The following is a 15,340-nucleotide window of genomic DNA, read 5'->3' on the forward strand; positions in this document are numbered from 1 at the left end:
ACACTAGAAACTTTTTTCTTGCATCAATTTCCCAAGCTCCTCTTAGGTACTTCACTTAAACTTACTCTTTCCACAGCTTAGAGTCGAATCATACAACATTTCTTTTTTTGCGTGCAAGAACAAATTCAACTATTTCCACGATTGAAGATCAAACCGTTACAACCACTCTTTTTCTAGGATCAAGAGCAATCCTTATAAAAGTTTGAAAGTTTGAAACCGAAGAACAAGAGATGAAAAAACTCTCTCAAAGAGTAGATTTATTAACTTGTAGCACTCAACAATTCAATCCTCACAATAAAATTTTTTTTTCTCTTAAGAATAAGATAGAGAGAGCAATGATTGAAATTTTGAATTTTTGGAGAGGATTGAAAAATAATTTGTAATTGTTGTTTCAAAAATTGTGTATCAAGTCTGGAGAAAAAGATGACTATAAATAGAAAGAGAAGATATTAAAATCTAAAATCAATTTGGTTGATTGGATCTTGTAAAAGAAAATGAAATAGTGTGGAGATTTAAATTCACTTGGTCATTAGAAACAAACAAAAATAATAAAATTGTTATGATGAACAATGAAACAACCAAAGAGAATAATAGAGTAGAGAGGAAAAAGAGAATACAACTGAACTCAATTGTGATGTGTATACAAATTATCTCTACAACCTCTATTTATAGGGTTGTGAGAATAATGGTTACAAAACCAAACATAAATATAAGACAATAAAGTTATGGAAATTGATGGGAGAGGTTATTAAATGAATTTGTAATCTAAGGAGGTTATGGACATCTAATAATATTTGACTTTAATGTAGAATATTCATAACACTTCCCCTTTTTATGTCCATATTATATAAAATAAATGTCTCGTCAAAACCTTATTAGAAAAAAACCCAGTGGAAAAAATCCTAATAAAGGGAAAAGAGTACATCATTTTATATACTTTAATAATTACCTCATTAAAAACATAGTTTGGAAGACCAAATGGAAAAACCCATAGTTAAGGAAAAATGCAGTATTTTTACTCCCCCTCATGAGTACATCACTTGAATTTTTCGAGTTGTCACATTTCAATGTTGTGCTTAAACTTTTCAAATGTCGGATTTGGTAATTGCCTTTGTAAATAAGTCTACCATGTTGTCTTTTGAAGAATTTTGTTGAATATTGATGTCATCATTTGATGTTTTGTCTTCACATAAGAATACTATTGGCTAGTTTTGTACATCATCAATATTGCTGCATGATTTAAAGTAATTGTTCTGATCCGTTTCATAAGTTGTCATAATATAAAAAATCTTCTATATGTACTAAGTAACTCGTGTAAGATCTAACTCGCATGGGTTAGATAAATAACCTGCATCTTCATAATCAACTACATCACAATTAGATCTATTAGAATAAAATAAATTACTGTGAGCTAATAATTCATACATAATTTAATTATACTTCAATATTTTTGGAAAAATATTGTTTTTATGTAACAAAATTACTAAAGATATAATAACCTGCATTTATTTCTCAAAATTATGGTTCTTCAAGGCCTCAAGTTATTTATTATCTTTCTATACAAGATGATATAATTTTTTTTTTCACATGGCCGAGTGAATGAACCATGCTAGGAAAGTTCAATGATATAACTAGTCTAATTTCATTTTCTTTATACTTTATTTGCAAGTTAAAACAAAACATATAATCTCAAATTATTTTTAGAGAAATTTTATTGTCTTTGAAACATCTTCAGAAGTTTCTACTCAAATCATCAAATTGGACAAATAGGGGTTATTTTTATACCTCTGTATCAACAAAAATGTAATAAGAGATTATGATATTCGTCTGGAATATTTTATAAATCTCTTATTATTGAATCATATGATTTCATAACCTTTCATCCTTCGGGGATAGAATTATTAATAGATTCATATAAATGTATAATGACTATATCCATAAGGTGTGTTAAGTGTTGCATACACAGTAAGATATGTTACATATCTCATGGTATTGTATCCTACCGTAAGAGAATATGTATCTCTCATATAACCAATACCAATTCTTTGCGATAATTATTATGGAACTTGTCCTGCTTTCAATTTGTTTTTCTAACAAATACTTACTTGTATTCTGCATGTTCGACTTTCTCTGAATATCTAAACTACTAGTTCTCACGATTTGAAACATAAGTTTATTTTGATTGAATTGTTTCTTTCCACATAAGTCAATCTTTTCAGTGTCATCGCGACATTGTTCAATATGTCTTATTACATATTATTTATTTTCATAAATAATATCGTGAGCAATATTGTATGCAAAAATGTTATCAAGTTATTTAAGTATGGTTTCATTTCTTGTCATGATATATAATTTTATCGAGATCTCTTTACTATCCTTATTTACTTTAAGATTCTTTTGAGTATTTATATTCAGGATTTCTTCTAGAATATCCATATCCTTAACTGATCATTAATTGACTATTTTTTCTTTAAGGATCTTTCTCTTTGGAACTCACATTTGCCTATCACGCTTCAAACGTGTAGTATTGACAACTTGTTGTACTAGGATATCATTCTTAGATGGTATCTTTGTAACCACTATAACTCGATCACTTTCTTACGATTACAAATGTTCTGTAAATGCATCTACATTCAAATGAGATATCTTTTGAACTTCTAGTTCAAAGTAATCTGTACGATGATCAAAATGAAACAATATTTATGCATTTCATTCAATTTATTTTTCCAATATTTTCTTAATTTCTCCTCCTAATGTTGGAAAAAAATGGTCTCATTAATGAGAACTAGCAAATTGCATAGTAAATATATCATCCATCTAGGGTTTAATTGTTTCATCATCTTAAACATGATGTCATACAAATTTAGAAGTTTTTCTATCAAACATATGCTACAATATGTTCGTTCACTTATTTCAATCAATTATTAAATTTTTGGAATGCAATCTCACTAACATTCTTAAATCAAAATAATAAGTATATCTATAACCATCAATAGGATGCGGCAACAAGAATTAATAAACCATGAATCTCTTCCAAAAGCATGGAAGTTTCAATTTCAATTTTGGCTAGTGAGAGTTTGATCATTAACCTCTTGAGAACAAGAAACCCATTGACAATTTATTACATGAAAGAATCTTTTAGTTCTTCAATGGATATCAATGTATATTTCCAATCATACATTAATTTCATTATTGACCCAAAATGACTTTCATGTCAAATAAAATTTTATATTTGGGTCAATGAACTTCATGTTCATTGTTGCATATATATATCAATTACACGAATGTGTGTATAATATAATTGAGAAGTAAAAGTAGACAAATTTTCTATATATCTACCTGTAGAAGATTGTATATAATATATGCATATTATATATTATTCTTATAGTCAATCTCTCTAGATATGATATTGATTACAATACCTTTCCAATTTACTAAATTTCTCTTTGATAAATTTACAAAGATAGTAAAGTATATCAAGACTATCAAATCTTAAAGATGTATTATTTAGTTTTAAGTATAATATGCATAAATGTACTATATGCAACAGATAAATATCAATTATTCTTATTCTTTTCGAAAATTGTAAGTAATTTGTGATATCCAAATAATATCATATTTATAAGGTTAAAATAAAAACTATGATCTCTTCGAGAAATACAAATAAATTCTCAAAATTTGCTTTTATACATCGTTTTTCTTTTCATCGTTAAGAATTTTAATTTTTCAAATAGACTCTTAATGTACGACAAGTACAAGATTATTGTATCTTTTCCAATACATATTGGAAAATAAAATTTTCGTAAAATATGTATGATTTTGATCAAATAAATACTTATTCTCTATTAATATAATTTCGATCTTACTAAATATTGTAACATTCATTTCAGGGAATGCTATTAAATTATTTGATCAAAATTTACCATATATATATATACATATGCTCAAACAATAGAATTTAAGTTTGAATATATACTTATGCCACAGGTTCACAATAAAAAATACAAAAAATGACTCAGTCAATACATCATTAATTGACCACATGTGCATGTGTAATTCTTCTTTTAAACGATCATGATACACGTTCGTGTACAAAATGATATACAATCGTGTATGTAGTATTATCACGATCGTGTGTAGTTCTTTTTAATGATGGAAAAAAATGTTTCAAATTTAAACGATTGTGTTGACCACGCTAAATGATCGGATTGACTATGGTACACGATCATTTACATAATATTCATATGATCGTGTAGTTCTTTTTAAACAATGAGAAAAGAGCTTCAAATCTAAACGATTGTGTTGACTAGGTAAGCGATCATTTAGATCATATCCACATAATCATGTAGTTATTTTTAAACGATGAAAAAAGGATTTCAAATCTAAACGATCGTGTTGATTAAGTAAGCGGTTTTTTAGATCATATTAAACGACATTCAAATGATATTGATATTCTAGAAGAGAAGTTGGAAGAAAGAAAGAGAAGATAAATAAAGAAAGAAAGAAAGAGAAGATGAATAAAAATAGAAGAAAGAAAATAAGGTAGATGAGCTAGAAAAATCTGAAAGAGAAAAGGAATAAATCACGAAGAAGAAGAAAAATAAATAACAAAAAAGAAGAAGAAAGAGAATGGACGAATTGTATTTAATATCCGAAAAAAATCAGTACTTTATGAAACTATTTTACCTGATTTTATGAGTTTTTTAATTTTGTTACATGAATAATAAATACGTCGGTGTTTTGGTTATATTTATGAAAATTATTTAAGAAAATATCATCAAAATATTAAATAATTAATTAATTAAAATGAATTAAAATTAAGATTAAGGGTAAAAGGACAACAGTGATGAAAGAAAAAAAGAAAACGAAAGACTTCAACAAGATCAAAATCATCCGGAAGAAGAGTTTGAAGAGGTAGGAAATCCAAGAAAGAGAAGAAATGGCCAATGGGCAAATTAGAAAAGGAGAGGTAACTGAGAAAGCAAAGGGGTAAAGTAGTACACGTGGAACGTATCACAATCCAATTGTGAGATTGACGTGGCAAGTTTCACATCCTTTATTCTTCTTCTCTTCATCCTTTCTTCTCCCTCGACAGGCACTACACACAAACCAAAAAGATTCATCCATGGCGCTCAGGCTGCCCACGCAACTCGCCACACCTGTCAACCTTCACCGCGACGCCTTCTCCTCCCGCCGCTCGTTTGCGCCCTCCGACACTCTCTTCTCTTCATTTCCTTCTTTCGTTTCATCTTCCTCCGCTAGTAACTGCTCACCTTCTTCTTCTCCATTGTTCAACAACTATTTCATAGCTTCTTACTATATGAATGGACAGAATTTGCGATTCCGACTATTTTTCTGTTTGTTTCTGTGATGGTGTTGCGTTAGGGAGATCTTGTTGGCTACCTGTAGTTAGATGTACGGCTCAGCAAACTGGACCTGTGAATCTAGCGCCGGGGACACCGGTAAGACCTACTAGCATTCTAGTGGTTGGTGCCACTGGAACCTTGGGTAGGCAGATTGTGAGGCGCGCGTTGGACGAAGGCTACGAGGTTCGTTGTCTTGTTAGGCCTCGTCCGGCTCCTGCTGATTTTCTTCGCGATTGGGGCGCCATAGTCGTCAATGTCTGTATCATTCTCGATATTTATGTTTTTATTCTTCGTTTCCGTTGATAAGATTTTCTAGATACATTTCAATTTTGTCAACGCTTTTGTGTTAGTACTGAGGCTGTAGCATTTTTGTATGTAATGCAGGCAGATTTAAGTAAACCAGAAACTATCCCTGCGACATTGGTCGGGATTCATACTATCATAGATTGTGCTACAGGACGCCCGGAAGAGCCCATTAAGACGGTGATTTTCGTATTGAGCTTTTACATATTTTTCTATAATTACTAACTTGACATTTTCTGACTGTGGCAATAGCCATTGAACTCCAAATATACGCTGTTTTGTTTTCCAATTTTGGATATCTATATTCTGTAACAAAGTATCGTCTGGACGAGGCTTTGAAATCCATGAAAACAAATTTGAGTGGCCAATTCTTTGCTGTTTAAAGTTTTGTTAGTTTATAGTTTTATTTACTTCAAATTCTATTATCTCAGTGTAGTTGACTTCCATGTTTTTCCTTTTTTTTTTTTTGTATTGTCTTGGTCCAGTAGTTCAGAATCTTTTATCGTAGCTCTTGATTGCTTTCTATATGAAATTGGTAGGGATCAATGGCTTGCGCTGTGATGTGATAGAGCTGTCCCCTATAAGGACCATCTTATAATGATACCCCATCGTGACTTCCATAAAATCTTAATATTGCTGTGCATCATCTCAGCTTTCAGATGATTAACCATACACTTGCCTTGGCACTCTCAGATTTTAAGTTTAACAAGAGTCTCTCTCATAGCTTTATGGTGAACTATGTCTTACCTGACTTATCTTCTATTTAGGTAGATTGGGAAGGTAAAGTTGCTCTGATACAATGTGCCAAGGCTATGGGAATTCAGAAGTATATTTTCTTCTCCATCCATAACTGTGACAAGCATCCTGAAGTTCCACTTATGGAGATCAAGTACTGCACTGAGAAGTTTCTCAAGGACGCAGGCTTAAATCACATCATTATTCGTTTATGTGGTTTCATGCAAGTAATTATCTCCTTAATTGAAGCTCCATGTTTTCTTCATTATAATTTATTGATTTCTATTAATTTTGATTGTTTTTGCTAGTCTTGATTTACCCCACCTTCTCGGAGGATCTTTCTTCATAACAGAATCATTCCTGTAGTCTGTTCATAAAAACTTACTAAGGATATAAAATAGGTCTACAAATAAATTGCGATTAATTATTCTGGAAGTATAATACCTTTTAAGGTATCTGTTTTTCAAAACGGTTCACTTTTTTCATATGCATGAACAGATGGATAGTTTATAGCCTCAAGTGTAGGTATACTGATTATCAATCGGCCTTTTATCTTCCTTGGATGTCTTTCCATTTAATTGATGTTTCAATTTGAGTTATGGGTTTTCTCCATTTGTTTTCTCATCATTTTATCCTTGAGTGTGAATACTAAGAAAAAAATCCTTGTTCGTTCAGGGTCTCATAGGGCAGTATGCAGTACCTATTTTAGAAGAGAAATCTGTTTGGGGTACAGATGCTCCGACAAGAATTGCCTACATGGACACCCAGGTTTGGTTAACCATATTGCTTTCGATTGTTTTCAATGTAGATATCATAAATTAAAAGTTCTAATATCTAATGTGTGTTTTTTTATTAATTAGGATATAGCCAGGTTGACATTTATTGCATTGCGTAATGAGAATATGAATGGCAAACTTCTTACATTCGCTGGCCCTCGTGCATGGACAACTCAAGAGGTAAGCAACCATATCTTGTTTTTCTTAGTAGACTATTTATTGGAGCTCTTTAAATGAAAAAACACTTATGAGTTGAGCTATGTTATCTGGACCTATACAACCCCTTTTTACTTTCCTTTCTGTTTACGGACCTATGGTGAAATCAAGCGAAAAGGTAAGTCTGTATCTTATAGGAATGGCTGAATATAGATATTTTAGTTAGAACTTGTAGCTTTCGAGACAGTTTCTTTCCAATATATCATGGCTTTTTAGGTGAATATGACCTCGTGTTTGAGTTAGAACTTGTAGGTATCGAGCCAATTAAAACATTTTTTAGTTGGAATATTTCTATTAACATTGCATTCATGACCCAGACTGTTGTACATTTGGCCCACGGAACAAAATGCTGCGTGTTTTCTTAAGTTTCATTTTGTTTGCAGGTCATAACATTGTGTGAGAGGCTTGCTGGACAAGATGCAAATGTTACTACTGTCCCAGTTTCAGTGTTGAGATTCACTCGTCAATTGACTAGGTTTTTTGAGTGGACAAATGATGTTGCTGATAGATTAGCATTTTCGGAGGTAACTAGCCTTTGTTTTTATTCTCAGGTGCATCTATTATAGGTTGGTTTCTTTTCCCCTTCTCCTATAAAACACAAAGTCCTGTCATTGATAAGATAAGTTACAATCAAAATTAAAAAGGCTTCCCTTTTCATGGATATAGTCTTATTTTTTAAAATTAGGTTAAATTACTATTGAAAGCAATAAACATGTGGAAACCCGAGAACCTGGAGAAAAATCACGATGTTTTTAGTTTTATTATTTTTCTGATGAATAATACAATAGGTACAAAGAGGGAGAATAAATAGAATACAATAAGGAGTAAAAAAAGGAAAATATTTAGGAAATAGGGAAAATTTTCCATATTCTTCCCAAAAATACTCTAAGGGCCAAACTCACTAATTCTAACACTCCCCCTCAAGTTGGGACATAAATATTAATGAGGCCCAACTTGCTAACACAAAAGTTGAAGTTTGGTCTGGGTTATTTAGCAACCTATTGCCTCGAAGGAATGTATGGAATTGCTTATGTTCCCACTGTCAAGTCTTTCTTTGATGAAATATCGATCAATCTCAACATGTTTAGTTCTATCGTGTTGAGCTGAGTTGTTAGCAATACTAATAGCGACTTTATTATCACAAAAAAGTTTCAGATGTCTCACATTCTTGATGAAGATCTAACAGGACTTTCTGGAGCCAAATTTTCTCACATATTCCCAAACTCATAGCTTGGTCTCAACGCTACTCCTGGCCACAACACTTTGCTTCTTACTCCAAGTTACAAAATTGCCCTAAACAAAGATTCAATAATCGGAGGTAGATTTTTCTGTCAACAACAGATCTCGCCCATCTGAGTCAGTATATGCCTCAATGATCTTTCCGTTTGTTTTTCTAACCATCAACCCTTTACCAGGTGTTGTTTTCAAGTATCTCAAAATTTGTTGACAGCTTTCATGCGTTTCTCATGAGGAGCCTCATAAACTAGCTGACAACACTCACAACAAAGGAAATGAGATAGGTAATCAATTTACACACGAGGCGTTTGATATTGTTCTTTATCAACTGAAACTTGATCATCAAAATTTTCAAGTTTACAGTTGAATTCAACAGGAGTATCAACAGGATGACATCCCACCATACTGTCTCGGTTAGCAAATCAAGGGTGTATTTTCTCTGAGACACGAAGTTACCTTCTTTAGATCTGGCCACCTCCATTCCAAGAAAATATTTCAGATTTTCCAAATCCTTGATTTCAAATTCATCACCCATTCTCTGCTTTAGTTGACTGATTTCTATCGGATCATCTCCCGTCAAAACAATGTCATCCACATAAACTATTAGAATAGCAATCTTCCTTGTCTTGGAAACCTTTGTAAATAAAATATGTTCAGAGTGCTCTTGACTGTACCATTGAGACTTGACAAAGGTAGTGAATCTGTCAAACCATGCTCTGGGAGATTGTTTCAGACCATATAGGAATTTCTGGAGTTTACACATCTACAGGCCAAATTGCGCTTCAAATCCAAACGTGGGGCTTATGTAGACTTCCTCTATAAGGTCTCCATTCAAAAAACATTCTTAACATCTAGCTGGTATAGAGACCAATCTTTGTTCACAACAGATAGTAGGACTCTAACAGTATTCAACTTAGCAACTGGAGAAAAAGTTTCTAAATAGTCAATACCATAGGTTTGAGTAAATCCCTTTGTAACTAACCTTGCCTTGTGTCTGTCAAGAATACTATCTGCTTTGTATTTGAGAGAGAACACCCATTTGTATTCCACAGTTTTGTGTCATGTGGGTAGAGCACAAATCTCCCAAGTTCTATTCTTTTCAAGAGCCTTCATCTCTTCCATGATAACATTCTTCCATTCAGGACACTCTAAAGTAGTGTAGATATTTTTGGTATTATGATAAAGTCAAGGCTTGTTGTAAAAGCTCTGAATTGTGGATAGAGATTATCATAGGAAACATAGTTGCAAATGAAATGTTTAGTACAGGACCTGGTACCTTTTCTCAGAGCAATGAGAATGTCAAGAGAGAGATCATACTCATCAAGTTTCCCTGTATGACCCTGTTCAGCTTCATTATTACTGATTTCTATTCTTACCTCAGTCTCATCACCACTATTCTTTTCTTCCACATTTTCAATAACAGCAACATCAAACCTGTCATTTTCATTTATCATATTATTAGTACAAGGTTTAGTAGGATTTTCCATACCTTGATCTCGAGGAGGTTCGGAGTCTTGGACTGGAGCTGGTGGCTGACTAGTAGAGGACTCGACTTCGTTTTTGAGATTCCTCTTGTAATACGTTTTTCAGGGAACTTGGTTTGTGGGTAGGATATAGGATGAGGATCGACGTCAAACACAATACTAGGAGTAGGTTCGAAAAATTCAAAGGTGCTTTAGACTCTTCACTCACACTCTCCCCTTGAAGATGGCTAATGGGAAAGTAGAGTCGGTCCTCACAGAAAGTAACATCCATATTGACAAAGTATTTACTTGATGGTGGGTGAACATTTATAACCGCGTTGGTGAAGGGGATACCTAACAAATACACATGCCTGGGCTCGAGGGGTAAATTTGGTCTGATTAGGGCCAAAATTATGGGCATAAACGGTACACCTAAACACACAAAGAGGAACCTCAGAAACAAGACGAGTAGAGGGGTAGGACTCCTTAAGACAATCTAAGGGAGTCTGAAGGTGGAGGATACAAGAAGACATTTGTTAGGATACTTCCTAACAAGAACAAAATCTGAATTTACTATAATGTAACTATAAGAAAATACAAGATAAACCCAAGTATAAAGGACTTGCTTGAGTACTCTCACTCAAGCCCTAGATCACTCCACCCTATTCCCTCCTCTCACTAACCCTCCCTCTATTTACAACAAGTTGCAACCACCCTAGTAACCACACTTACACAATAACTACTAGTAACCACCCTTAGACAAGAACTACTAGTAACTTCTTATCTTAACCAATTACCCTTATACCCTTTAATTGACATCATACTAAATATCTCCCCATAAGTATGAAAGAAGGGGAGTGGATAGCATAAGGGAATAGGCTACTTAAAAAAGGTGACAGCTTTTTCGCTTGACCACTCCATTTTGTTGAGGAATGTAGGCGTACGAGTTTTGGTGATGAATCCCTTTGGAGGCTAGAAATTCACTAAAGTTTTGGAATTCCCGATCATTATTACTTCGAAGAATAGCAATTTTTTTGATGGAATTGTGTTTCAATGGTGTGATAAAAGTTTTGGAAAATAGAGGAAACCTCAGATTTATCGGTGATAAGGTAGACCCAGGTAAGATGAGTATGATCATTAATGAAAGTTCCAAACCACTGTTTCCCAGATGAGGTGGTGGCCTTGGAGGGACCCCAACGTCACTATGGATAAGGGTTAACGGTTGTGCGGGTTTATATGGTTGTGAGGGAAAAGAAACCTGGTGTTTTTTGCCCGAATGCACCCATCACAAGATAACGAGGAGACACTAAATTAGGAAAAAGATGTGGAAACAAATATTTCATATAAGTAAAGTTCGTGTGATCCAATCGAAAATGCCGCAACATAAAGTCATGTTCAGAAGTGCTAAAATCGGAAGACAATAAACTAATCCTAGAGATATTACTATCGGAGGTATCATCATCAAGGATGTAAAGTCCCCTACTATGTCAGGCAGTTCCAATCGTCCTCCTCGAACTTAAGTCCTAAAATCAAATAGATTTAGGTAAGAAAGTAGATTTATAGTACAGTTCACGGTGATCTTACTAATAGATAACAAATTGTGAGAGAGCTTAGGAACATGCAAAACATTATGGAGAGAGAAACCGTCAAAGAGAACTCTGTCCTTTGCCAGCAATCGGGGCTAAAGAGCCATCTGTTATCTTGATTTTCTCATTGCCGGCATAAGAGGTATAAGAGACAAAGTGCTCCGAAAAATCTATCAAGTGATCTGTGGCGCCTGAATCCAAAATTCAGGGATTCTTCCTATCAACACTAATAAGACCAAGGGACTGAGACATACCTGATTGAGCAATAACGCCTAGAGTAGGAGGGCCAGTATTGCTAGCAGTAGGGCCAGTTGATTGAGAGGTGTTGGTAGTCTCCCTTCACTATTTTTTGGTGAATGAAGTTGTGGGTCGCCCACCGTCGATTAGTACCACTATCTTTCTCCCTTGTATCTTTCCCTTTAGTTTGATGGTTCCTTTCTCCTCGAAGCCCCAAGAAGGGTGCGTAGAGCAATCTTCATTTTATCTCCTACTTCCATCACCTTTAACTCAACGGTCTCAGTTTTCCCTGTTTCAGTTGTTGGTTCTTTTTCTAGGTCTTCTTCCTTGTTGGTAATGAACAACATCAACTCCCCATTCTATGGCCATGTGACCATTTTTCATTGCATTGGAAACACATTCTCTTATTGAGACGTGTCCTTAATTTGTTGTCAGATAACCTTTTGACCGACGATTCTCTCTTCTTAAAGTTCCCCTGTGTAGGTACAATAACTTGTCGCATATGGTTCTCATTTCCTTTTACTCCACCTTTTTTCTGTATGGGCCAACTGGGCTCTTCTGGGATGGGCCTCCCTCTTATTTGGTCCGTGGACCCCTAACTCACTCAAGGCTAGCATTAGGGCAACATTTCTGTCATTAACGAGTTGGGCCTCTCTATACACTCATCCAAGTTTCTTGGATAACAACTAACCACCTTGGCCTTCAATTCCCGTGCCAGCCCCGTCAATAAGGCATCCATCAATATGCTCTCTGCCATTTCCAGTAGGGGAGCGGAATAGTTAAAAAATTTCTTCAGATATTCTGCATAAGTCCCATCTTGCATGGTTCTGATCAGTCGAGCTCAAAGGCTCCCTTCACCCGTTGGTTGGAAATGTTCAAACACTCTGTTTTAACTCCCCATGAGGTTACCTTTTTGGTTGTTACTCTATTGGAACTAGTTAACTTCATCCTAAGCAAAACTAACCACTGCCACTTTCACTTTCTCGTTGTCAAGCTAGCTCATTTATCTTAAAGAAATGCGCCGCACAGTATACCAGTTACGTGCACCTTGACTAATCTCACGGGATAACCTGCTTGATCCTACAACATTTAAGTGTCAAGGAAACTCGTAGGAAATTAATTATTAGGTGGGTGGCCACCATGGATTGAACCCATGACTTTTTAGTTAGATATTGAGACTATGTCTTCCTTTTTACTGTTCGCACTCTTCTTCAATTTGGGTAAGATCTCTTTCAAGTCCATGATCTCCTTCTCACTGGACATCATTCTTTCCTCTAATTGTTTCTGAGCCATTAACCAAGCTGCAATACATAGAGCTTCAAATCCCATGTTCCATGAACGAACAAAACACATAGAGCTTGATTGTCATTTTGTAAGAGATCGAGTTGCTGATGGATCAATCAAGTTAATGCTCATATGCTCCTCTGCTCAACTAGCCGACATTTTTACTAAGCCATCCACTGCTGCTGTCCTATTTCCCTTGATGAGCAAGATGGGTATCAAAGAATTTAGTCTCTATCTTGAGGCGGAGTATTAGAAAAGGCTTAGTTATTAATAGTTGTAATTAGTTAATTTGTTATTAATTTGATAGATTGTTATTTTATTAGTTTTATTCAACAACCTATCCCTCCTCTCCACTTGTATAAATATCACTATTCTGTGATTAATAAAAAGTGTGAGAGCTGATTACCTTAAGCTACTTGCGCAACAGGTGATACGTTCATTTATAGAAACTATCTTACATCTTTTGTTGGGGCATTTGCAGGTTCTTACAAGCGACACTGTTTTCTCTGTTCCAATGACAGAGACATACGATCTCCTTGGTGTAGATGCAAAAGATATAATAACTTTAGAGAAATACCTGCAGGATTACTTCACTAATATTTTGAAGAAATTGAAGGATCTCAAAGCACAATCTAAGCAATCTGACATTTTTATATGAAGTCTTCAATTTGTAATGTAAATGAAGCTTTGTATGTATTTTAACTCTTGATACATCGTAACTTCTTGTGCAAGGTATGCTCATTTATTCCTTCTCTCTTCCCCTAACCCCATGTCCACCTCAGCTCTGTCTATATTATCCTGTTCAATTGTAGTAGTGGAAATTTAATTGGTCGTTTGCTGATTGATAGATCACGCTTTACTGTATATTTACAAAAGTTGTGCATGCTGAGATTGAAAGTAAACCTCTCATCATAAATGTGAAAAATAATATCTTGTTCAACTTGAACTTTTGTTCATAATTTTTTTTAACATCATTCACTCGTACATGCAGTTATAATTGTTAGAATTTATGGGCTTGTGTGTTAGCGCAAAGGTATTTATGTAAATTACTATACCCTAGTTTTTGATTCCTTTTCTGTTGCCTATTTATTCTTCCCCATCTTTATCATTCATAATAAAATAATATGAAAAGGTTTTGTGGTTATTCTCCCTACATAACTCGTGTGTTATTTCTTTTCGTAACTTTTAATAATAATTTTAACTTTTCCTGAAAATTATATTGAGAGATTATTTAACTGATATTGACCGAGACAAGTTTAGGAAGGGTGGGGTGCATGTTCGAATAATTATACGGAACAGAGTATGCAAATAAGTTCATTTCCTTTACAAAATTAAGGGAAGGAATAAAATGAAAATGGAAGAACGCTTTGTTCAAGGAGAGTCCATCTCATTATTATTGATCTGTTTTGGATGGAACAGATTGTCTGATTTCTTCAAAGTACTTCAGAAAAAATTCGTAGGCAAATGGTGATGACAGGAAGAGAGAGGCACTTTACGCAATCCAGTAGGGCTGCTGTCATGAAGTCTATTCATTATTTTACAATGGTAATGTTATGCTAATTCAGGTTGTCTGGAATGTCCTGCACACAAACATGTCAGCAATGCCAATGAGGTTGGAACTTAAATGCGGCAAGAATTGAAGGTTTGCTTCCAACTTATCTTTATCACAATTGTAGTCTGTTGATAATTTATTATCACGTACTATTTTCTTTTTCGAAGAAATGGAGTCTGCTGGAATTTTCCCCCCACTTTGTAGAGATAACTTGTTGATTATTTAAATAGTCCATTAGCATTCAAGATTGTTTTTAGTAAACCGGGGCTTTTGATAAAAGCTGGAGAGCAGTCTTTTTAGCATGGGAGTTTTTTGTTTACTTGGACAAGTAATCTCAAGGCATACTGAAAGTGATGGAAAGGTGAACTCGTTAAGGAACTTTAGATGTTGAAAAGCGATCTTACTTAATGTGAAGAAGGGTGAGAAAAGAGACGTGGAGAACTAATTGGTATGACAGTGTGATAGAAGGATCACTTTGAGATCAGGTTTTAAGCTTTAGCAGTAGAAGACAAGAGAACTTTGTGCTGATCGTGTCATCTTCAAGCAACCTACAGAAAAGCTATTATAGAGGAATTTATCACGGAAA

The 15,340-nt window shown here is 34.3% G+C and overlaps 1 protein-coding gene across 4 annotated transcripts; it reads left to right on the forward strand.

Moving 5' to 3' along the window:
* Positions 1-4,936: 4,936 nt before the first annotated feature.
* Positions 4,937-14,049, forward strand: LOC103490542 (protein HIGH CHLOROPHYLL FLUORESCENCE PHENOTYPE 244, chloroplastic). Of its 4 annotated transcripts, XR_007824740.1 has the most exons (10): positions 5,057-5,261; positions 5,386-5,621; positions 5,751-5,849; positions 6,437-6,631; positions 7,080-7,172; positions 7,265-7,360; positions 7,780-7,920; positions 8,583-8,714; positions 8,812-8,916; positions 13,684-13,809. XR_007824740.1 is itself a non-coding variant. In XM_008450089.3 (8 exons), the coding sequence occupies exons 1-8, from the start codon at positions 5,126-5,128 to the stop codon at positions 13,858-13,860; spliced, it is 1,173 nt and encodes a 390-aa protein (XP_008448311.1). In that variant the 5' UTR covers positions 4,937-5,125; the 3' UTR covers positions 13,861-14,049. The 4 variants fall into 4 exon arrangements, 3 of the variants coding, with proteins under 3 accessions (XP_008448311.1, XP_050947536.1, XP_008448312.1); XM_008450089.3 differs by lacking the exons at positions 8,583-8,714; positions 8,812-8,916 and having other exon boundaries at positions 4,937-5,261; positions 13,684-14,049; XM_051091579.1 differs by lacking the exons at positions 8,812-8,916; positions 13,684-13,809 and having other exon boundaries at positions 8,583-8,722.
* The last annotated feature ends 1,291 nt before the right edge of the window (positions 14,050-15,340 follow it).

Source organism: Cucumis melo, chromosome 11 (assembly GCF_025177605.1).
Source record: "Cucumis melo cultivar AY chromosome 11, USDA_Cmelo_AY_1.0, whole genome shotgun sequence".
Classification (NCBI taxonomy): domain Eukaryota; kingdom Viridiplantae; phylum Streptophyta; class Magnoliopsida; order Cucurbitales; family Cucurbitaceae; genus Cucumis; species Cucumis melo.

Coding starts and splice junctions, on each gene's coding strand:
- LOC103490542 (XM_008450089.3), top strand. CDS start 5,126: ATGGCGCTCAGGCTGCCCACGCAACTCGCCACACCTGTCAACCTTCAC. Junction 5,262..5,385: donor CGTTTCATCTTCCTCCGCTA/GTAACTGCTCAC, acceptor GTGTTGCGTTAG/GGAGATCTTGTTGGCTACCT. Junction 6,632..7,079: donor GTTTATGTGGTTTCATGCAA/GTAATTATCTCC, acceptor TTGTTCGTTCAG/GGTCTCATAGGGCAGTATGC.